The following is a 25,672-nucleotide window of genomic DNA, read 5'->3' as shown; positions in this document are numbered from 1 at the left end:
ACGGTCTGTACAGAAGTGAAGAGGACTGACTTCAGCGTGCGCCGCAGAGGAGGCTGCCCCTGATTCTGCTGATAACCCGTGCTAGGGGCACATGACTCAGGGAGGAGCTCCATGTCGGTTCCGCATGAAAAATACCATGGTCCCAAGGCTCACCTGTGGTGAAACTATGATTCCAAAGTCTGCAAACTCTATACCAAAGCTACCCCAATCTGACTGCCCATGCCCCGCCAGACTTCACGATGTAGCTCAATCTTCAATGCAACAATGTGGAAAGACGGGACCTTCAGGAGCTGGACTGGCTCTGCAGACCACCTTCTCATGAGTGGAAATGATAATCATGGAAATCAGATAATCAGAGAGCTGCCTTGTTCTCTCATCTCCTCTGTGCAGTGACAGAAGACACGGCACTCCTGCCCTCTGGCCCTTCTAACCTTCCAACCTAGAGAGACCAGAAGGTGACACCATCTTGGAAACGGACAGCAGTGCTCACGGGGCAAAGAATGTAGCAGCACTTTGGATGTTCCAGCCTCCAAAACTGTAAGCAACACATGTCTACTATTTATCAGTTGCCCAGGCTGCGGTATTTCATTATAGCAGTACAAATGAACACAAACAAAGGTTAAAGACCTCTAATCAGTGAAGGATGGGAACCCACTATTTGCCTAAGCTCTCAGAGAGAAAGGTTTTACTCTGCTGATAACCAGTGGTAGGGGGCACTCGACTCTGGAGACAAGACTATAAAGGACAGTTGGCCAGAGAAGTTTCCAAAAATATTAAATGTCTTTTCCTTAGGAGGGATAAGCCTTCTCCATCTCATCGCTTCTCCCTCAACTTCTCCAGTGTGTCACACCTGTCTCTCTCTCCTTTTCATGGACTGGATGGTGGGGACAAGGGAGAGAAGCAGGATGATGCTAAGTTCCAGCCTGAGGGAGCAGATGTATAGGTGACAAAACAAACACAATGAGTTATGCAAAACCTACACCTCTGCTAACACCTGAACCACACGTACAAACCGCAAACTCAGAGCTCAGAGGAAAAACATCCTTCAGGAAGCACTGAGAAGGCAGAATGGAAAGAAAATATCATGTTGATTATATACCACACGGCATCCAACTTCCTTCCTGATGTTTACGGTGGATCCACGAGATTGCGGTAACAACATCTTTACTGGATTCGAGGTGTTCTCTCCTCCTTCCTATACAAGGTAGGTGAGGACAATATTAGTAGCCGCCACTGAGAAAAGGAAATTTGAAATACAGAAAACAGGAGAAGCTAAGTGAAGTGTTGCTTAGCAACTCTTAATAGGAAATAATTTAAACTTGGATTTTATTTTTTCCTGAGAACTCGCTGCTCTAGCCCAGAGTCTAGCATTCACTCCCCTTCCTTCCGGCAGCTCCTCCACACATGCAGGGCCCACCCAGACAGCCTCAGCCTGCTGGAGATGGAGATGCTGGAGACGGTGCCACCAGCACCTTCACCCAGTCCCCTGGGATAGGACCGCAGGGTCTCTCACGCAGCGCCACACTGGCTGCTGAAATTCCACGCCCAACACAACCTCCTGAAAGTCCCAGGTTCCAGAAGCCCTGGAAATACTTTTCTTCCATGTGAAATTCCAACTCTTAGGACAAGTGTTTCTGTGACAGTGTGTGGCACCACAAGGTCTTACATGAGGCACCGACAGCACACACAGAGCAAGCACAACGTAGGGAGGAGCTGTGATGGGACCAGACTTCACCCATGCTGGTCCCAGCTGAGGTCAGACAGACACTTCCTACAGGGAAGAATGGTCCGTGGCGGGCATGAGGAGCTGGGACAGGCCCAGTGCAAAGAAACAAAATGCCAAGGAACTTAGTAACAAAATTAAATTTCCATTTTAGTACAAAAGTAATCACTACTTCCCAAACACAATGTACGAAATGCACATGCATGCATGTGCGCATGTAGACTGTTGCTCCCTTGATCATATAACCCCTATTTCTCTTACATGTTCAACTGCAGAGCAAAAATGCCTCCAAAGGAGATACCAGCTGGCATTTCAGAGTAGCAGTATTACTGAGTTTTTGGTATCTCCGGAAAACGTCTTCTGAGTAATATGGAAACCAGAATTGGTTCACAGACAACAATCCAGAATTCCCTGCTCTGTGCTCTCCTTTCCACACAAGAATCTGTCATTTCCCAGGCAGGACAGAGGGGGGCCCTGTGGTAACAGATGACACTGGGTACACAGAGATCACATGTCATGGTGTCAGAATACCAAGCTCAAATTCTGGTTCTCCTCCTAACTGTGGAACTTTCCAAAGCTTTAACTCCTCTGCTCTCAGCTTTCTCAGCAACAAAATTCAAGCAATAGTAGTACTCACTTCATCAGTCTGTGCGAGAAAATAAGTCATGTGTGTAAAATAATTGGATAGAGCCTGGTACAGACATGACCTTGGGAGTATCTTCCATCATTCTTACAATTGAGTAGATAAATGAATATATACATTATTTACACTCTCATTCAGTTGTTTTCACAATTATTTGTAGAGTAGTTATCTGTTTTGTATTGGTGTAAGTGTTAGTTGTGATGTCAACTTGATTGGAATAAGAATTACTTAGTCAATTAGGAAAACCTATTTCTGGGTGTGTCTGTGAATGACTGACAGGTAGATCAGCAAACCAAGAAAAAAGACCCAGCCCTGATGTGGACACCAACCAATAGAATTGTCACCTGCGTGGATTAAAAAGGGAAAGAAGACTTCTGCCCTTTTTCTTCTTCATAGGAGCTCAGATCTTCACCATTACCTTCAGATGTTCATTTCCAGCTCCTTTAGGCTTGTTGTACAGACTTATCAGCCTTGTAATACAGAACTCTGGGCTTCTTAATCAGGATTTACACTCTGCTCCGGATCCCTCACCTCTCCAGCATGCATTCTTCCGCCCTGATTCCATCCACCTACTAAATCCCTCATATTATCATATACACATTTTATAGTAAATCTATTCCTCCAGTGAAACCTAACAGACACAACTAGAAACAGAGTGACCAACAAACAGAGCAACCACTAAGGCCACATGCTTCATACAATGTGGACACAGAGGCGTGGCTACAAAGGAACAGGCCTGAGAATGGCAGAGCCTGTTGTCATTGATGGCTTAATAGCAGTTGGATTAGGAAGCCAATCTTCAGTACCAAGCCTTTGTCTTAAGGAAAGCACAGACAAGGATGAGGAAGTGGGAAAGACTGCTCCAGAAATAACAACCTAACAGTCTCATGGAGCAAGTGCGGGGTGGGAAGGCCTGGGTGAAGGTCCACAGAATCCCCAGCTCACTGCACAGCCGGATGATTTTCACCACCCTTGGGCTAGGACCTAACAGCAAGGAGAACTCAAAACCACCACCTCTGCTCCAAACAGCCAGAAATGCGTGGGATCCCAAAATAACTGCATGGCAGGCTGACTCCGGCACTGTGCGCTTCCTTAAAATTCACACATCTCATCAGTATATGCTTTGCTACTTAAAAAGAAAAGAAAAGAATTCTCATATTTGTTGTTCACTGAATTAACTACTTTTTAATTTTTCTCAGGTGTGTGCGTATTTGTGCATAATCCAAATGTCCCCCTGAGAAACGGCCAGGGTATGGGGCAACCCAGACGTGGGCATCCTGGGTACTCAGACATGAGCTCCACGGGTCACACATTTCTCCTTTCAGCTCTGTGCCACTGGGCTTGTCATTCTACAGCATCCCAAATCACTGCACTGGAGAGAAAGCAAAATGATTCTGCACAATTTCAAAGGCTACAAGAGACCTTTATTTTCTTTCGTTCTTGCCCATTTTCAATACGAAAAGATGTTTGCACAGCGATGTCCTACTTAGGTGAGAAAACACGTGTGTCGAAGGCTGGATATTTACTTCCTTTTAGGCAACAGGGCAAAGAAAGCCTCTGCATCCTACAGCAAAACACCAGGCCTCTGAGCTGCCAGTAATTCACCACATTCCACGACCATGCAGCAGTCTCTGGCCACCACTGGAATGGCCTCATCAGAAGGAGCAGCTTAGTTCAGCTCTGTTCAATGAGCTCTACATATGAGGGGCATGCACTAAACCAGTGGCAGATGCAAACAGGACTCAGTTTCTGGACCTGCAGGGATTGTTTCCGGCCCAGCTCTCAGTCATTGTATGATAATTTCCAGCTGTCTGGCCATCCAACCTGACCAAACTATCCCTCCACACCTCTGGCCTTCTGAATGTTACCCTACCTCAGAAAATCATCTTTGGAAAGGACCTTGCTGAATCAGCAATCACCCACAAAGATGAAATGAGTTTGCTTTTGCTAGAAATTCATTCAGTAAAATGCCACTTAGACACCTGTGATTTATAACGTGCGGATATTTAAAAAATGTATCCAATAAGGACTTACCCAGGGTCATTAATGTAGGAATCAAGAACTAACCCCACTGCTTGGCCAGGCAGAGGTCAGAGGATGGCCTGTATCTGCAGGCTCCACTGAGCTGGCCCGTGTATTTCCATGGCAAATGTGGCAGGCAGGCTATTTCCAGTGAGTATGGATTCATTTGTGAGTATGGATTCATCTGTGAGTATGGATTCATTTCCAAGCGACATTCACACACAAGAATGTCTTCATTCCTGGGAGACATTGTTTTGGGGGAAAAAACCCTCAGTACCTCCCTGGAGCTCATCATCCCTTCCTAGGTGCATCTGAAGTCTGTAGGATGGTCAATGTCAGAGTAGGATCGGATCCAGGAAGGAGCTGTGAGCAGAAGAGCACAGGCCAAGGACAGAAGCTCCTGCCAGCAGCTCAGGGGACAGCACATCCTAAACAGGGAAACCTATTAGGGACTGAACTATGCCCCCATAAGATTTGTCATATTCAAGTCTTTAATCCCTGTCCAAGTGACTGAAGTTCTATTTAGAACCTTCCAGAAAGATCTTTACAGATATAATCAAGCAAAGAGGAAGAAATTAGAATGGCCCTAACCTAAGACAACTGGTGCTCCTGTAAGAAGTGAGAAGAGATACACGGGGAGGACACTAAAGGACGATGGGGGCAGAGACCAGAGTGAGAGACCAGCAAGTCCAGGCAGGAAAGGGAGCTCCCTTTGAGACCCTGCGGCCCTGTCCATGGTAGGTTTCAGGTTTCTGCTTCTGGGTCACAGTGCATTTCTGCTGTCCTAACCCACGGAGCACAGTTTGGATGTTTCCAGGTAACAGCAGCCCAAGGAAGGCAGTGAGTTCCTGCCTGCGCAGCAAACAGCTCTCTGAAACCTTCCCATCCCCAGAACCACACACTGCTCGGACCTCTGGGCTGCTGGCTGGTGCCCTCCACAGCTTTCAACAGAGGCTTCTTTCTCAACACCACTTGTCAACTTTGATGAAGCCTTTCCAATGCAATGGACTCTCTGGACACTGCAATTCCTCCTCACTGCCATCTCCAGGCCTATTCTAGAGGCCCTCAGTGAGGGCTGGGGATCACAGCAATTCTGGGATGAGGCAGAGGAAACAGGGATGCATCCCTATACCTTGTTATTGTTAAACACAGAAATTATCCCATTTACATTAAAGATAGAGAGATCGCCTTCCATACTCTTCTGATTTAAACTTCAAAATCATACAAGTATTTGTAAGTCAAAGGTGAAAGGTAACTACAGCAGCACGGTCTAAGGCTCCAGTCTGCTTTCCGCTGAGAGGCAGGAACACAGCCATAAGGCAATGCTCAGAGCCAGAGGAAAGCAGGAAAGACTTCCGTGTAAGATGCAAACACCGCCACCAAGCAGGTGGAGCCCAGCCACGTGCAACCTATCGCCCAGACTTCACTCACCGTTTCTGAAAGCACTGAGACTCTCAAATACTCTGCATTCAGGAAGCAGCTCAGGGAACTGGCTGGCTGAGAGCCCCAGAAGTACAGAGGGAAGGGACCTTCAAGATGGGGCTGACGTGTGCTGAATGAAAACAAGTGTCGGGAAGCCCCTAAGTGTGACGAGCTTGTGATGGTCAGTCACATGAAGTCTTTTTTTCTTCTATTCTCTTATTTTCCCAGTTACTCATTCATACCTTGTTGCTGACCGTGCCCAGCCTCCCGCCCTTGTGCATGCTCACACCCTCCAGGGTCACACCATGCAGAATCTCCCCTCTTAGTGATATCAGCAGTATAGATGGCACTCTTAAGTCATGTCCTGGACACTCCCTATGGTTCTGCTCAGTGAAGATGGTTCAAAAGGATACACTGAAGGGTAGACAATGTTGTAGAGACAGTGCTTCCTGGACTTGGTTCTCTGTTATCTTGGGGTGAGGTCAAACTTTGTGGTGGGTGATTCCCTGTGCATCAAAGAGTATTCAGCACATCCCTGGCTTCTGCCCTCTAGGGACTTCTAGGGTCCAGCTGAGAGCCACTAGTCTTACAAGCAACAGCTGCCCTCGAGTCAAACCTTTGGTTGCAAGCTCTTCATTCCACCAACAGCTTAGCCATAAGTGAGACCACCCTACAGCCTGGTCTCTACTCTTGCAAAGCAGAGGAGGGTGGTGCTCAGCCTCTGGAGCTATGTGGGGAGCAGATGAGGCTGCTTAAAACACTCAGTGCAAGGCCTGGGGCACATTCAGATTCTACACTGGAGATGCTGAGGACTGCATCAGTCAGCTTTCCTGTGGTCAGGACAAAATATCCAACGTCTATGACCTAAAGAGGAGAGGTTTATTTTGGCTCACAGTTTCAGTGAGTTCAGGCCAGAGTTGGCCAGCTACAAGGCAGAAATGGCATGGCAGAAGACAGACGCTCACCTGGCAGCCAGGAAGCACCAAGAGAGAAAGGAGGATCAAGGGAGGAAGGTGCACACTGCAAAGGCTTACCCCAGTGCCACACCACACTCCGCCTCCTGATAGCGCATCCAGCTATGAGCTCCTCAACAGATCAATCCACTGCTGTGTTCAGGGACCCCATCACCCAATCACCTTCCAAAAGCCTCACCTCTGATCATGTAAGACTTTGGGGGACAGTCTAGATCTGAACCCTAACAAGGACTACAAAAGTGCATTCAGGGCTCAATGCACTGTCGATGGTATCTCACTCACAGAGGTCTCAGCTGGCCCTCAACTACTGGAGGCTGATCGAGGTCCTTAGGACATGCTGCCACACACAGATATCTTTGTTTCCCTGTGCTTTGGCCGCTGACTACCTAAATGTGGTTTGTGATGAGGGCTGATAGCCACAAGGTATCAGCATTCATGCCAGAGGGACTGAAAGCTATACCTCAAGTCTCACCCCTGTGAGGCTGGAGGCCATGGTTCAGCCCACACAAGAGTATGCAAGCACAGGAGCTCCTATTTAAAGCACGGACAAGGAGGGTTTAGCTGAATCCCTGTTCTATGACAGAGTGTAGATGTCACAGCCAGGAGAATAGCCCTGTCCAGGATCGCAGAAGGAAGACACAGTAACTCCACAGTGCTGTTTATCTAGAATTTTCCCTTGACTTCACACTTCATCCAATTAAAAAAAACAAGGCCTTCAGTGGGGTGAAAGCAGCTTTTGTAATTCTGTGAGCCCTTCTAGCAAACTATCCCTCAAGGGTGGTCACGGGAATGCCACAGGTCCAACTGGAGCAGCAGTTGTGTGGACATTTGTCTTTAAGAAGCAGGCTCCCTCTGTCCTTACTGCAAACAGCACTGATTTCATCCCCTCAGGCAGGAGCCGTGCTGCTCTAAAGGAGAGAAACAGTTACCCAGTTCCATATGGATGGAAACCTCTTGCATCTCCCCTGTGTGGCCAGCAGTCACTGAATGGCCCACATCTCTGGCATCCACGTTATGGTTAGACTCTGGATTACTGATGCAACAACTTTATTTTAAGTCCCTATTCCTCCTGAGTCAGGCAAGGGGAGCCTGGAGTATTGGGCGGGATTTCAACCTCTACAGAGGCAAAAGGCTCAAGGTGCCCCTGCTCTGGCAAAGGGAGTAAATAGGCCCATAGCATGGGGCACACACCCTGCCAAGCTCGCGGTAGGGAACGGTGGTCCAAAAATAGCCACAACCACGGAGCTGGGCCATGGCATTTCCTGAACATCACGCCAGTGGGGAGAGGAATGAGCAGATGCAGCTGTGCCCCCAGAAACATGCCCGGCACACAAGCAGACTGGCCATCTGACCCGAAAGGTCAATACAGGAGAAACAGGCAGATCTGCACATATGAGCTGGCTTTTCCTGAACCTAGCAGCCAGAGAAAGACATCCATAAAGAGGTCAGAGTCCTGGGCAGAGGCAGAAATTTGTTTTTAAAAAATCCAATTTAAAATCAGCTTGGAAAACAACTGTCAAATGCCATGGGGAAAGCGAATACCAAGAAATCCGGCCAACACAACCAACACCTGGGAGAAATCAGTCTCGAGAAACTGGATGTAAAATGACTATGAAATAAACAAGTTTAAGGTCCCTGAATGGAGACTTTTTTTTTTCTTAAAGTAAATGTGTAACATTTTAAAATGTGCATTATAAAATCAAAAGGCCAAGAAACAGAGTAAGTGGACACAGATTATAACAAAGACAATAAACTAGGAGATGAAAATACAGCCAACCTTGAAGGACCACATCAGGAAGTGGCGGCTGGCCTGGCCTCGACAGGACTGCAGTATCCTGGGAGGGACGTCCAGCAGGGAGCACACGGTAACCAGACGGGGCTGAGCTGAGGATGCTCAGTGCTACACAGCACCAGGTGCACCACAAAGCGCCTGATGAAAGGGGAGGGATGTGACCGGGGTGGCACAGGGAGGTCACGAAAGGCTTCATAAGGCGAACACAAACCTGTAGAAGAGCATTCCACAGATGTGGCCAGGCTTTCCCCTGACTAATCAGTTCTACTTCTATTATTAATCATGGCAAAGCAAGGCTTCATATCACGGATGACTTTCTGGCTGTTCCAATAAGCTAGAAATGGAGCTGGCGTCCTGTGTACTCTCTGTGTACTCTGTCATTCACTCCTGGGCAGTCCCAGCTAACAAAGTCACCACTGTGCTACGTAAGGATAGAGTGAGGGAAGGATGAGAAGGAGAGAACAACAGTTCCAACCATCTTCAGAGGGCAACAGGGTCTCTGTAAACTACTGATTTTTTAAAAAAGAAAATATCTTTAAAAAAAAAAAAAAACAGAAGACAACCAAATTTCCTGGAGATAGATACAGTTTGGTAGAACAGCTCAGCAGAGAAGATAATCAATCTCCAGATTTTTTTTAATATAGTATCCTTTTTATTTAGTTCACAGTTTTAAATATCTTTCAAAGAAAAATTTCAGAAATTCGATATCATATAAAGCCACATCCCAAGTGGACTTTTCACTGAACACAACAGACTGATTCTATGATTCCCATGGAAAAGTAAACTTTGGAAATTCCAAATGAGGATGGGGAACCCAGCCACCAGAGTGAAGGTCTCTGATGCTGCTGACTCACCCGTGCAAAGCTGGCTCATTCCTCGTGCCAGAGAGCACTGTGAGTTAATGCCACCAAAGAGCAAGCCAGTGCTCTTTACTGTCCCCTGTCAACCAGAGGGCACATGAGCCCACGGCCATAGAGGGTGCCCAGGAAAGTCAAAAGCTCAGGGAGCCAAGAGAAGCCTCTGACAGGGACATGGAGCATCTTTATCTACTTCTGGATCCTGATACTCTCTCAACCACTGACTCTGTCTCCAGCAACCCTGGCCTACAGGATGCCCAGCTCATGGATGGCTACAAAATCCCATGGCTTCAATTATAAGCCCTCAGCTAATAGCTTGAGCACTCATATCTCTAACCCAGACCTGTGTCCTGGAAAATCCTCATTTAACCAAGCCATTGGATGGATTCATGGGAGAAATAATGCAGGTAGCAGTGGCACTGGGGAAGGTCCATTGGTTAGACACCACGCTCTTAGAGAAAGGATACTACCCAGATGTGAGCATTCCTCAGCCAGGAGCCTCACCAGGAATGTGCAGTAATCCTCTTGTGATCATGGTGACCGATTTGCTACAGAAGTCTGTGTGTCAATAGGAACACTTTAGCCATGGAGAAAGAATTTTTTATGAGTGCTGATTCACTTTACAAAACGTTAGCTCGTGACATGCATCCTACATTTTGAATTTAATGGCAGCACCCAGTCCTGGGGGGCTGGAAGTACCCGGTGAGGCTCTCGGAAGAATAAAATCTGGAGAAATCAGGCTGGCACTCAGGAAACAGAACTGAGTTATTGAAACTGTGACGAAGACACAGAGAAAGAATTTATATTTATTGCCTGTTTTTGTGCAGAACTATGCTACATTAATCACTGTAACCTTACAGCATGACTAAGTCTGGGATTGTGATGCCACTGGCTGTGCTTTGGTTACGCAGCATTTCTTTTGCTATTCTGTGTCTCTTTTGATTCTATATAAATTTTAGGGTTGTTTTCTCTAACTCTGAAAGAAATAATGTTTGTAGTTTGAGTAGAACTACATTAAATCTGTATGTCAGTTTGGGAAGTGTAGCCATTTTCATTTTGTCTATCAAGGAACAAGAGATATTTTTCCATTTTCTGATGTCTTCCTCAATTTCCTTTTTCAGTCTGACACAATTTTCACTGTAGACATCTTTCACTTCATTAGCTAGACTAACACCTAAGTATTTAACTTTTTTGATGTTACTGTGAATGGTACTTTTTCCTAATTTCTTTTTCATTATTAGTGTATAGGAAAGCTATTGATTTTTCTATGTTTATTTTTGTATCCTGATACATTGCTCAATTTCGTTATCAATTCTAGGAGTCTTTTGGTGGAGTTTTTGGATCTTTTAACTAAAAAAATCACGTCATTTGCAAATAATGGTATTTTTACTTCATCCTTTCCTACATGCATTGCTTTTCTTTCTTTCTCTTGGGTGTTCTGACTGCTTTGAGGACAGTGCTGAACAGAAGCTGTGCAGCTGGACATTCTTATTTTATTCCTGATTTTAGAAGGAAGGCTTTTGGTTTAACATGATGTCAGCAGTAGGCTGGTCACACGTGGCTTTTATCATGTTGAGATAAGGACCTTCTATATCTATTTTGTTTATGGTTTTTTATCATGAATGGATGTTGGTTTGTCAAAGGCCTTTCTGCATCTTTTAAGATGAGCTTGTGATTTTTGTCCTCACTTTTGTCTATGTGATAAGTGCATTTATTAATTTGCCTGTGTTGAGTCTTTCTGGCACCCCTGGGACAAAGCCTACTTGCTCATGGCGTAGTCGTTTTGATTTATATCATTTTGTTTGCCAGTATCTTAATAAGTTCATTACAGAAATTAACCTATAGTTCTTTTTGGTTGGACACGTGTCTGGTTTGAGGATCAGGAGACCGTTAGCTTCTGAGAGTGATTTTGGAAATGCCTCCTTCCCTTCCATTTCAATAAAAAGTTTGAGGCTTGCCGGCATTAGATATTCCCTAAAGTTCTTATAGAATTCGTTGTGAATCGGAATCAAGTCTCAAGCTTTTCTTAGTTGGTCATTTTTTATTATTATTTCTGTTTCAATTTTATTGCCTGTTATTGGAAAGCTTGAGATTTTTAAGTCTTTTTGTTATCTAGGAATCTCTCCATTTTTTCAGAGTTCTTCAATTGATTGGCAATTGATTGATTGAGAAATAACTGCTAATAATCTTCTGGATTTAAGTAGTGTCTATTGCAATTTCACCTTCCTTATTTCTAATTGCATGAATCTATATCTTCTTTCCTGTTTTGGTAAGACCGGCTAAGGGGTTATTTTATTTATTATTTGAAAAAAAATGGCTTTCCAATTCTTTGATTCTTTGTACTGTATTTTAGTCTCCAATCATTAGGTTTTTATCTAATCTCATTAATTTCTTTCCTTTGAAAAAACTCTGGATTTGGGTTCTTCTTGCTGTTCTAAGACCTTGAGCTGTATCAGAAGTTTGTTTTTTTTTTTTTTTTTTGGGGGGGCTCATTATATTTTTCCAATATGCTGTACAGTTCCTGCTAGGATTACCTTTGGTTATCCCACATATTCTAGTATACAACATACTTGTACAGATATTATCATTTTTCTATGAACTACCTTATTTTTTTCCTTAATTTTCTCTCTGACCCATGAATTATTCAAAAGTGTGTTGTTTAAATTCTATATGTATACATAGTTTCTATGGTTTCTTTTGTTATTGAGTTCAGTTTTCCTGCACTGTGATCTGATAATATACATTGTGAAATTTCAATTCTTTTGCATTTACTTAGTTATATTTGGTTAATTTGGGAGAAAGTACCATATGCAACCAAACAGACCCTGTATTCTGTTGTTGTTGGGTGGAATGTTCTATATATTACATTGATTTGTTCAAAGTTTTAGTTCAATTCTGCTATTTGTTTGTTGACTGTTTTGTTGAGTTGCCCTGTCTATTTGTGATAGAGGGGTATGAGATCCTCTCCACTGACATTTATCTGATCTTTTATGTCTATCAGAGTTTGTTTTATGAAGTTGGGTACAAAATAGTTTAGTGCATATGTGTTTGCAATCATTATCTCTTCCTGTTAGTACCTTTCTGAATAGTTCCATCAACAAATAAATATGTAAAGTCTCTCTTTACCTCTGTTGATCATCTCTGGCTTAAAACCTACTTTATCAGAAAATAGGATAGCTACCTCCTGCTTGTTTTCAGGTTTCCACTGCACGGAATGTTGTTTTCCATCCTTTGAGGGTTTTTTTAGTCTATGAATTTCTTTTTGCACTAAATGAGTTTCTTGTACACAGCATACTGTTGGATTTTTGTTGATCCACTATGCTAATGTGTGTCTTTTGACTGGCAAGTTAAGTCCATTTACATCCATAGTTACTGACCCATTCCTGCCATTGTATTAATTTCCTTAAGTGGTCTTGCTCTCTTTCCCTTTTATTTAATTACTATCCCTACAAGATGTATTCATTTTATTGGACATTTTGGCATTGTTAGCTTCACTGTCTCCTAGGATATCTTTGAGAATTTTAGATTGTTGGTTTGGTGGTCATGAATTTCTTCAGGTTTTCTTTATCATAGAAGTATCTTATATCTCCATAACTTTTTACTTTATTTTAAACAGAAAAAAATCCAAAATTTCAAAATACGGTAATTAGTGGGAAACAATGGTTAATAAATCATGTATTGTTATCTTTAAATCAGTTACTCAGAATACAATATATCTTCATATAATTGTCCCAGAACTATTAGCACAAATCTTTCCTTTCAATGAACTTAGAGGAAATTAGTCACATAATTATCTTACATTTATTTCAGCTTCTCACACAAGAGAGACAATAAAATATTTACACATGTAAGTCTTATGTATTTCCCCTATGAATATGGTCTCTAATTGCATCTGTTTACCAATGAAAGTAAGTAAAGTTTATCTTTCTTTATGGCTGAGTAATACTCCATTACATAAAAATGCCACATCTTTTTTATCCATTCTTTGGTTGATGGGCATTTAGCTTGTTTCTAAGATCTACCTACTACAAATTGTGTTGCTATACACATTGGTGCTCATATATCACTGTAGTATGATGTTTTTAATTTTTATGGAAAGATACCCAGAAAAGCAATAGCTGGGTCAAATGGGACTTCCAATCCCAGGTTTTTGTGCAATCTCCACACTGATTTCTAGAGTGGTTGAACCAGACTACACTCCCACAAACAGTGGAGAAAGGTTCTTTTTACCCACTATCCCTCCAGCCTCTGTTATTGGTTGATTTTTTGATAACAGCCATTCTTCCTAGGGTAAGGCAGAATCTCAGTGTTGTTTTAATTTGCATCTCTTGAATGCCCAAGTGATATTGAACATTTTTTCATATATTTATTTTCTGTTTGTATTTCTTCATCTGAAAAGTGTGTATTCATCTCAAATGCCTATTTTTTGGATTGGGTCTTTAAATTTGGGAGGTATTTTTTTTTTTAGTTTTTTATTTATTCTCTATAGTAATCCTTTGTCTGAACGACAGCTGATGAACATTTTTATCACATTGTGGGTTGTCCTTTCACTCTGTTGGTGGCTTTTCTTGCTTTGCAAAAGCTTTTTAATAAGTTGAGATCCCAATTGTTGATTCTTTATGGCAGTTCCTACGCAACTGGGGTTTTATTCATAAAGTCTCTGCCTACACCAATGTCTTCAAGAGTTTTACCTGTATCTTTCAGCAGATTTAATGCTTCTTTCTGTTTCACTATTTAGATTTTTGATACATTCCAAATTTAGTGCATGGTGAAACATATGAGTCCAATTTTAATCTTTGGCATGTGCAGAGCAAATTTCTACAGAATCGTTTATTAAACAAACTGTCTTTCTTCTAGTGAATGATTTTGGCAACTTCCTCAAAAATAAAGTAGCTTAGTATGTCTTGAGTTATTTCTGTATCTTCTAATCTGTTCCATTGATCCTCAGGTCTACCTTTTTGCCAGTATTATGCTGTTTTTAATCACGGTAGCTTTGTAGTTTAATTGCAAGTCAGAGAGTGTGTACCCACTGCCTTGCCTTTGTTGCCCAGAATTTCCTTTGCTCTTCTGAGTCTCCTGTGGTTTTCTCTAGTTCCATGAGATACGCTTCTGGAATTTTGATCAGAATTGCATTAAATCTGTGTAACAGTTTTGGAAGCGTGGCCATTTTCACTATATTAATTCTTTCTACCCAACAGCAAAGGATAGCTTTCCATTTGCTAATATCCTCTTCCATCTCTTTTTTCAAAGTACTGTAGTTTTCAACATAGAGTTCTTTTACATCCTTCATTAGTCTCCCCCCATAAATTGTTAAAAATTTAGAAATTTTTCAAGACATAACAGCCTGGGCTGATACTTTTTTTTTTAAGAGCATGAAACACTTGATGCTGTACACTCCTTGACTTTTAGTTTTGTGTTGAGATGTCCCTTGTAATTCTTTTTATTTTTTTTTTTCTGGTACCGAGGATTGAACTCACAACCATGCACTTGCAAGGCAGGCGTTTATGCCGCTGAGCTAAATCCCCAGCCCCATCCCTTGTAATTTTAATAGGCTTTCCTTTATAGCTGATTTGTTGCCTTTCTCTAGGAGCCTTTATGATTCTGTTCTTCTGTTCTTTCTGGTACTTTAAATGTTACATGGCAGGGAGTGGTGTTTGTTTGTTTTTGTCATGGTTAGTTGGGGTTCTATAGGTTATATGCTAAATTATTTTCATGCCTAGAATGTTTTCTCCTATTACTTGTGTAAAAACAAGTAATAAACAGGGTTTTTATGTCCTTTGTGCTGTCTTCTGATTTTTCGCAAATTCCAGTTTCTCTCATATTAGATCTCTCTGAGTTCTCCAGGAGCTGCTGGATCCATACTGTATGTTCCTTTGCTGCTCCTAAGGAATAGCTCTCTCTCCTTAAATGATCACTGCCAACAGTCCTATCCTCCAGGACTCTCACTGTGTCTTCACATGAGTCATTTCTGCTACTCAAACTTTCAATCATGGGTTTAATCTCCTGGAATTCTGTTTGGAACTTTCTTATGCTTTACTATTTTTAGGCTTGGGATTTTTTTTTTTTAATCTCCTTCTTAGCTCCACTGGCAGTTTGTCAGTGTCTTCTCTAGACTCGCAGATCATTTGTTTCATTATGTGAAACTGTGATGTGATTAGTTTTGTTTTGTTTTTAAATTTGCCAAGAAGCTTCCAGAACTGTTTTCCCTCCACTGGACTCTTTCAGATCTATTTGCTGTCTAGCTTATGATTTCTCCTTCTCTTTGTCCTCTGCACTGATTTTGGCGGAGTTGGGAGTTTGCAGAGGCATTTTGTTGCCTTGTTTTTTCAGCATGTCTGGTTTTTTTGTTGTTGTTTGTGCTGGGGTTTACAAACTCTTGGGCCTAGTGCCCCATTCTGCAGTATCAGGCCACAGGGTACTGTTTATGCCCTCAACCAAGCAATCGAGGCATTGGTGTAGAGAGAAAACAAATTGCTGACCACTACTATGTTACCTCGTCTGTGGTAGTAAATTCAACGACAAAAAGGGCATCAAATGACAACTGGATTTTGAGGAACCTTAGGAACCACTCATGAACAGCCCTTCACCAAAACAAAGGGGACTCTGACTTTAGTGATGACAATTAGACTCTCCTTATACTAATCTATAGTCATTTAGATCACTGATTTCCGATGGATGCTGGCAACAGTGCCAGCACCCTGGAAGGATCCTCTTTAGGATCTTGCTGGCTGATGACTGCTCCCACCAAACCTGACCTCCCAAGCAGGACACAGGCCATATGGTCATCTTAGTCTGAGCTCAGGCACCCCAGGGGAGCCCTGGAGATCCCCGTTTCACTTCTACCCTCTCCGCGACTATCTCACAAGGCTGTCTCTCACCCACTCTCTCTGTATCATACATGAAACTACTTTCCTCTCGATGTTCTTCAGCCAGCTCAGAGTGCTGGTTGTCAAATCTGTTGCCCTGGGAGTGGAGAACCCAGGGACTGGAGCGGACGAGCACTTCACAGATCTTCCAGCTTCCAGCAGGTGTCCTAGGTCCCTCACCACTTTCTCAATCAGCTACAGAAGTTCTCTGCCTTGAGCATCCTTAACTGAGCTGTCATGGTGGTTCCATGTCCTGAATCAACTCTAATGTTTACCTTCCGTGGTCACTTTGCCTTTGGGGAAGAGCTACAAGTCACACAGTGCCAGAAGGACTGAACGACAGAGATGAGGACACAGCATCACATTTTTATGAGCCAGCAGTTCTACTGGATGGCACTTGGTAGCAGCATTCACTGTGTTTTTGTTTTTGTTTTTGTTTTTGTTTTTGCTTTTGTATCACTCCCTGTAAAGACGTGGAAAAGCACTTCCAGAACTGCTTCATAAAGTGGCAAGAACAAGGCAATAAGATGGGTGTGTTCAAAGCAAGCAGGATTATTTAGATGGGATTAATGGCAATCTGCAATAATTTTAAATATTCACCATATATTTTGACTGCACGCATCAATCTCCTTTTTAGTCTAAGGACAGGTTTGCAGAACAGAGTATGTCACAATTCATGGCATAGACAGGAAATTCCAGGAAAAAATATATTTTAGCACCCTACCTGGTCCCAGGGAGAGACGGTGCCTCCAAAGCACATGAACAAGTATCCCATGGCGACGAGACATATCCATATCACCAAGGAGAACACGCGGAGCAGCTTCTTAAACACAGACTCAATGCAAACGAGGATGAATATCGCAAAGAAGATGGCCAGGGCAGTGGGCACTGTGATTAAAAATGCCACATGGTCTTCAACTTCCTGGGGAGAGAGGAAAAACATACTGAGACATTCCAGTTGAGGGACTCTGTGATACCAATGATTTACACTGTTACACATGGTAATCAGTGTCAAGGTACAAAGGGTTTAAGAAAATTTTTTCAAAAGTAGGACACGAGGAACTTTTAAAAACTTAAGTTTCATATTAAGTAACTGTATTTTCCTAAATAGATCATTCAGTATTGGTTATTCAAACTAAGCGAAAGAGCTAGACTCTCCAATTTACACATCCCCTGAGAAATGGGGTAAGGACGAGCTAGAGAAGCAAAGGCCGAGGCAGAAGTGACACAAGGAAACATTCAAGCCAGGAGAAAATAAAGCAACAGCTTTACTATCTGAATCAGCAGATCATAAACACCCCAGCTTTAGGAAAGCAGGTCTTCCAAGTGGCTTTGGAGCATTTTATTTTTTAAAAAAACATTAACCTATCTCAGGTTCTAAAATGACCAGCCTTTATTTTCATGCATGATAGTTAGTGTTTGAGTGGGATCCAGGGTTAGTAGAAAAAGGTCAGAAGTGCTAAATACAGAAAGACCAAGAGTGGGAAATGCTTGGGGCCGGGGTCTTATTTGTTTTGCTTCCTCCGCCTCTCTATGGCCCCAACAAAAGGAAAAAGTTTTTTATTACTGGCTTCTTACTGGTGCATTTTTCTAGATCCTTTTTAGCACACTAATACTCGCTTGTATTTCTAGCTGTCCGGCCACACACACAGTATCAGTTCCCATCCTAAATGTCATTTCCTCTAGTCACAAAGCCTGGACTGAGGGTATGTCTTCTGCAGTACACTAAGCTGGGGTTTGGCATGGATGCATTCAGTGGGGAAGGAAACACTGCCCAAGGTTTTTAATCCTTATCCACTCGCACACAGTTACTAAAACACCCAGGGAGTCTCAATCCCAAGACATACATGATCAGAACCCAAAACACTTCTGTGACAGTAGAGTAGCTGTCTTTTCCACTAGAACCAGGTGACTCTTAAGCTTCACCAATGAGGACAGGGCCCTCCATCCCATCAGCAGCTCTAACTCCACACCAGAGATTGCTCTATCCATACACCAAGCAACCAGCCAAAGGGAGACACGGAAGCAAACAGCTCAGCCCCAAAGCCACACCAAGCCCAGGTTACCAATGAAGGAACCAGGACCCAGCTCCCCTTTAACCGACTCCATGTCCCTCTCTTTGTCACAACTACGTATGTGTTAAATGACACCTGGGAAACAGAGGAGAATATATTTCAGAACTAGCATAAAACAAGAGGATTGAATGAGATCTTGTTACTCTCTCCTCCCATCAGTTAACTCCCTAACTTATTATCCTGACCCTCAGACACTTCTATGATCATGGCAAAAGAGTCTTAAGACACCTGCTAGCTGTGGGTGGGCTCTGGCTCCAGAAACCGTGGATTAATCCACTTGGACCACAGTAGCATGTCATCAGAGGCCATCGAATTGTAAATTACAAGTGCTACATACCTGGAGCCGTGGAAATTAGTTTCAATGTAAACCTCCCCAAATGAAGGCAGCTGAGCTATAAACAGAAAGCTAACCAGTAAATAAGCAGAAAGCTCTTTTCCTTGTGTGCCTTTTCACTTAAATCCAGGAGAGTAGAGACAAGCATCAGCTTTGCTGGTTTTTACATCTCCAGAAAAACTGAAAGGAGGCAAAAATATGCATAAGTATGAACTGAAAATTGGTAGCTGTGTGAACAGAAAGATTATGAAGCAGGCTTCAAGGAAGTGGGGGAGATGCTAAAGGGCTTCTCCTTTTCCAGCTGGGAAGGATTTCCCACTGTCAAGGCAGGTGGAAGATAGAGTTTGAGCTAGCTCTATTAGCACGGAACCTGTCACCTTGCAGATACAAGGGGGGGATGCAGTGTGAACAGAAAAGAGCCCTGAGATCCCCACAGCAAGCTGGCTTCAGAGACGGGGTTACAGCACCTGCAGGCAAAGTCTCAGAATGCTGGAATTAGAAGTCATCCCCACGGTCTAAACGTGTGCCTACATTCCCTGTCTCTGGGACTCGAGACCACTGTACTGCACAGCCTCCAGTGGTGATCACTTCATGGGACAGTCTTGGTTGGGAGGAGTGGCTCTGAGAAGTTTACACAGTGGGGGACATGGACTGCCATGTGGAGGACAGAAAAGGAAGTTGCTTCCTTCCATACTTGAGAGTCAGCTCAGGATCAGCTTTCTGGAGCGAGAGAATGAAGAGCCGGGAGTTAGTTTCCATGGAAGCTTGGTCAGAGGGCAACGCACTCCAGGGACCCCAAAGCTCTCCCCCTGGCTTAGGTGTGTGGGACTCCTGCTCCCTCCTTCCCCCAGAAGTTTCCAAGTACATGCCAGCCTTTTTCCCAGAACCAAAGCACCCTGCTTACAATCTCCAGAGAGTATCCTTGTTTGGCATCTCCACATCCTGCAGGAGCTCGTTCCATGCACACTGCAGCTAGGAGGAATTTCTGAAAGCTTCAACCCTAATCATACTGTTAGTCACCTGGCGGGAGCCACTATGGGAGCAGTCGGGGTGAAAACCCAGGAGCATCACTCTGTGTGTACAGCACACAGCCCCAGACCTCAGACAAGTTTCCATCAGTACTGGTTGTGACCTTTAGCCCTGCTCCTGCATCTGAGCACTTAGAAAAGAAATTTTACCTTTTTCCTGAATTTTGTGTTTAGTTTTTTTTTTAACCTTTTTCTCCTTTAACCTATTTTTTCCTTTTCTTTTCATTTTTGTTTTTTCCTATGACTGGATTTTGAACAGAGTTAAATGCACAGTCCATTTTTAAATTTTGATTTCAAGACAGAGTCTTACCAAGTAATCAAGTCACCCGACCTGGGCTTGAATTTATGATCCTGCTGCCTCTGCCTCCCAGAGTGCGGGAATTACAAGTGTGCACCATCCTCCCTGGCTTCCATTTTTTCATGTTTTGTTTCTTTTATCCTTAACAATTTTAACTTTTTGGTTTTATTTTCCCCTTTTCTTTTCTGTTACTGCTGATTTTCTTCTATCACCTGTTTTACTATTACTTTGCAGGCTAGGATGAGAGCTGAGGGCCTCACAGATGCAGGGTGGGTGCCCTGTCACTGCGCTATACTCCCACACAGCTGAGAAGAAATAAACTCAGCTCCAACCACAACCTTATCCCACTTGAATCTTGGAAGACACTTCAATTTAAAGAACTGAGAGAGAGTGTAAGCTCCTGGCCATTAACCCGTCCCCAAATGGGCACTGCTGGGGGAAGTTCTGAGGTCCTACTCCTGGACAGATGCTCCACACAGCAGAGAGGGACAACACAACAGCTGTGGACACTGTCCTCTGTATAGGTGACACACCAATCAGATCACACACCAATGCTGACTGATGCATCATCACAGATGGAACTGTGATCCTGACCCTACAAGCCATGAAACTGCAGGATCCTCACTAGTGTCTACGCAGGACAGCAGCTTTGGAGTCACTGCCACAGCTGGAGCAGCCAGCGTCAGACAGCTCCCAAGTCATGCAGCCATAGGAACACTGCCACTGGAAGTCACTGTCACTGACATAGGTTTTGCTCTCATTGTAAAGTGACTACAGATGATACACCCCATGTCACCTGTGTTTACTCAGCTGTCTACATAGTACCTGTCTCCGTAACAAGAAGGTCCTCCTTCCCAAAAGACAGACAGTGGGCCCCTCAGACTCTAAAATGCTATACACTGGGTCAAAGCCCACTAATCACTGCCAACAAAACCACGAAGACATTATATACAAAGTCCAAATGGAAATAACTCAACAGTACACAAGGGACTGATACCCCAAGACACACTGCCAAGACAAAGCACCTCACTGAGAAGTCCATCACAGAAGTGTGAGATATCCATCCCAGCCAGTGAGCAAGTCTCAGCCCAAGAGATTCTAAAAAAAGTGGCGGGGGGGGGGGGGCCACAAGGAATATGACAAAGGGAGGTGACCTGATACCTCCTAAAGTTCCTAACTCCCATAGCAGAGTCCAAAGGTACCGGAATGAATGAAATGCCAAAAAATTCAACAGAGTGATTTTTAAAATCTTACTGAAATTAAAAAAATACAAATAGTTGAATTAAGAAAGACAATGTAGGATGTGAATATTTGAAAAAAGGAAGCAAATAGAAATCTTGGATATGAAAAAGCTCGAAAGCCAGATAAAGAACTGAAAAGTAGACAAGACAAGGCAAAAGAGAGAATATTAGAACTTGAAGACAAGATTGTTGAAATACTGTAGTCAGGCAGAAAGAAAAAAATCTAATGAAGAAAATGTAAGCTCTCTGATTGCCATTAAAAGATCAAACATCCGTTGACTGGCCTGTCCAAGGGGAAAAAGCTATGGCTTGAGGGGATTGAAAACTACTCAATTAAATAATAGCAGAAAATTTCCTAAATCCTCAGAAAAACATGATTATCTAAGTGCAGGAGGCATTTAGCTTTGACCAGAAAGAGACCTTTCTACAATACATTATAATTAAATTGTCAGAAGTACAAGAACAAAGGAAGAATTCTGATACTTGCAAAAGAGAACATCCAAGTCATATTTAGAAACAAATTCATTAGACTAAAGATTTCCTAGCAGAAACCCTGATGGGCAGGGATGATATAGTTCAAGTACTGAGAAAAAGTTCTTAATAACCAAGCCTGCTATGAAATCCAAAAGTAAACAGAAGGAGCTACACACATATTCAATAAAGTACATAAAATGCACTTACTTTGCAATAGTAAGGACCAAACCCAGAACTACTCTTGAGCCACACTTCCAGTCTCCGAAAATATATTTTAGACAAAATAAGTTAGAAGACACAAACCAAGCCACTACACATTAATCAAGGGAACAGTTTATCAAGAAAATATAACACTTATAAATTTATGTGCACTGTCATGGTTTATGTCTGTGGCCCCCAGGCCTCATGAGTTTGCATTGTGCATTTGTGATGGTTCATTGTCTAGTGCTTGGATTGATGGTGTCAGTGCTCCACCCACAAAGGGGTGGAGCCAGGATGTGATGTAATGACAGGAAGAAGGTGTGTCTTGCTCTTTGCTGGTTCCTGCTTGCTGTTTGCAGCCGCCATGAACTGCCGCCCAGCCATGCCCGCTTGCCTTGGAGCCAACTGAGTGTGGACTGAAACCTCCAAAACCTGTAAGAAATAAATCTTTCCTTTCCCAACTTGGGCTTCAGGTATTCTGTCTCAGCAACTAGTAAAAGGTAATCAAGACATGCACCAAATAACAGAGCACACAATTTTATAAACCAAACACAACTGGACACAGCAAGAGGGACAGACCTCAATACAACAACACTGGATGACTCCAATACCTTACTCTCACCAGTAACTAGATGGCTCAGGAAAGAAAATCAACAGGAAAATATCAAGTAGATCAAATGGATTAACAGATGTTTATGGGATATTTCATTTGACAGCTATAAATGATTTTTTTCTACAATAGACCATGTATGAGGCCATAAAGTAAGATTTAAGAAATTCCAAGACACTGAAACTGTATTTCTTATCTTCTTCAATCATAATAAAGACTAGAAATCAACAGCAAGAAAAATTACAAAAATTATACAAACATATGAAGATTACACAGCAGTTTTGAATAAACATTAGGTGATTAAAGGGAGAAGTAAAATTTAAAAACTCCTTGGATCTAACAAAAACAGAAACACAACATAACAAATCCTGTGTGATCCAGCTAAAATGGTGCCAAGAAACTGCAGTAACGAGTGCCTGCATCAAAAACTAGGGATCTCAAACAAATAGGCTAATGGCACATCTCAAGGTCTTAGAAAAACAGGAAAAACTTACATGAAAATCAGTAGAAGGAAATGAAGATCAAAGCAGAAATACATGAAATAGTGACCAAAACACCAACACAAAGGATTAGTACAACAGAGTTGGCTCCTTGAAAAGACACACTGAACTACAAAGCTTTCCATTAACCAAAAAAATAGAAAAAATACAAGTAAGTAAATCAGAGATGAAAACTTAGATATAATAACTGATATCACAGAAATTCAAACAACTATTAAGGAACATTTCAAAATACTATATTCCTATAAATTAGAAGATCTAAAAGAAATGGACAAGTTTCTGGACACACTCAACCAAACTTGAGCCAGAAGAATATAAAAGTGCTAAGCAGATCAATGAGCAGTAGTGAGATTAGGTCAGTATTAAAAGTCTCCCAACAAACAAAAGTCCAAGGCCAGATGGTGTTAATGCTGAATATTACCAAAGAAGAATGCTAATACTCCTCAAACTCTTCTACGGTACAAAAAGGGAGGAACCCTGCCAAATTCTTTCTACAAAATCATTACCCTGCTACCAAAATCTGACAAGAAAACAAAAACGAAAGCTATAGACCAATATTTGTTATGGACATCAGCAAAAGGCATCAATGACATACACACACTGATACTGGGTATCACATTAGAAAGATGATACACCCTGATCAACTGCTGTCACTCCACAGACCAAGCAACAGTTCAATGTATATATTTCAACGAACATAAAATATTACATAAGTAGAATCATTAATAAAAAAATCACAAAATCACCTCAATACAGGAAAAGCTTTTGATAAAATTCACTATCACTTCATGATGAAATCGTGAATAAATTAGATATAGCAGGATCATATCCCAAGGAGTAAAGGCAATGTATGACAAACCTGTAGCAAACATCAGCTTGAATGAGGGAAAACTGCAAGAATTTCCTTTAATATGATGGGCTAAAATAGCACGCTCACTCTTACAACTCCTATTCAGTATAGAGCTGTACATTTTAGTCAGCACAAGCAAGGAACGCGAAGAAAAAAATTACACACACAGAAGGAAAAGAAACCAAAGTTGCCTGTTGTAAAGGATATGATACTGAACATAGAAAATCTTTTTTTTAAAAAAAACGCTAAAATACTATTAGAACTGGAAAAACCCAGTAAGTTGCAGGATATAAAATCAGCACACTAGAATCAGTAGCTTTTTTATGAGCCAATATAATCAGCTCATAGCAAAAGAAACCCAGAAAAAAATCCCATTCCTAGTAGCCAGAAAAATAAATAATTAATTAATTTTTTAAAATCCAGGAATAAACCTAACTAAAGAAGTGAAAGACTTCTATAATTCAAATCACAAAGAACTGAATAAAGAAATTGCAAAAGACATTGAAAAGTGGAAGGGCCTCATGTGTTAGAAGAATTCACATTATTTTTAATTTCTTATAAAAAGCAAAATGAAAAAGGAAACTACAGAATTTCAAAAAAAATAGGAAATTAACACTAGTTAATATATCACATATTGTTATCTTAGAAGCAGTTGCTCAGGTTACAAGATTTAGGCACAAAAATGATCAAACAATCAGCCAATGAGAGCACAAACTCTGCTGATGAACTAACAGAGACTACTAGTAGAGTCGTCTATCTCGTATTCATACGGCTATGCTACCCAAGGTGATCTACATATCCAGTGTAATTTCCATCAGAACACCAATGACATTCTTCTACAACCAAGGGGAAAAGTCCTACAATTCATACAGAAGCACAGAAGACTCTGACCAGCCAACACAGTCCCAGACAAGACAGAGTGATGCTGGAGGCACACAGAGCCTTAGTGACAAACAGGACACCGTTCGCATAAAACAGACACTGGACCATGGAACAGAAGAGTGAGCACAGAAACAAATCCATGCATCTTCAGCCAACTGATTCTCGTCAGAGGTGTCAGAAACACACGCGGGTGAAAAACAGCCTCTTGAAGAAACAGTGCTGAGAAGGCTGCATGTTCACATGCGGAAGATGGAAACTCAGCACAGAAAGCCGTTCAAAATGGATCAAACACTAAAGTAACACCTAAACTCTGAAAGGATTAGAGGATGATAAAAGGGAAACACTTCAAGATATTAGCACAGGCAGTGATTTAATGGGTGAGGCTTCAAAAGCACAGAAAAGAAAAGCAAAAACTAACAAATGAGATTACATCAAATTAGAGAGCTTTTACATAACAAGAAACAACGAAGAGAAAACCAACTGAAGAAGAGGGAATCTCTCCCCATTATTTAGCAAACAAATAACTAACATCCCGAACAGGTAAGGGACAAAAAGATCTTGGTGAAAAGCAGGCAGTCCAGTTTAAAAGGGGCAAATGATAGAAATAAACACTTTTCAAGATGATAAATACAAATGACCAACAAACACATAAAGAAGTGCTGAGTATCTTTAGCCATCAGAAATGTGAATCAAAACTATAGTAAGATTCCTCCTCACCCCAATTACTATCAAGAAACAAACAAAAACAACCAGTGCTACCCAGGTTGTGGGAAAAAGCAGTGCTCGTGGACCGGGGTGGAGGACGAAACGAGGAAAGCCTTTGTGGGAAATCCTCCGCAGGCTCCTCAGACACTGAAACAGAGACCCCTATGTTGTAGTC

General features: G+C 42.2%; 1 protein-coding gene across 4 annotated transcripts in view; it reads right to left on the bottom strand.

Annotated features, from left to right (window-relative positions):
• Window positions 1-25,672, bottom strand: part of Adcy2 (adenylate cyclase 2) — a 396,939-nt gene that overhangs the window by 355,039 nt on the left and 16,228 nt on the right. For all 4 annotated transcript variants that reach the window (XM_063257949.1, XM_063257950.1, XM_063257951.1 and 1 more), the window contains exon 2: window positions 17,024-17,221. In XM_063257949.1, coding sequence (XP_063114019.1) covers window positions 17,024-17,221 — 198 coding nt within the window. The remainder of the gene's footprint in view (window positions 1-17,023; window positions 17,222-25,672) is intronic.

Source organism: Cavia porcellus, unplaced genomic scaffold, assembly GCF_034190915.1.
Source record: "Cavia porcellus strain 051 isolate PalLab524CR breed Dunkin Hartley unplaced genomic scaffold, mCavPor4.1 scaffold_11, whole genome shotgun sequence".
NCBI lineage: Eukaryota > Metazoa > Chordata > Mammalia > Rodentia > Caviidae > Cavia > Cavia porcellus.
The sequence above is the reverse complement of the archived record's forward strand: the minus strand, read 5'-3'. Positions and strand labels throughout refer to the sequence as shown.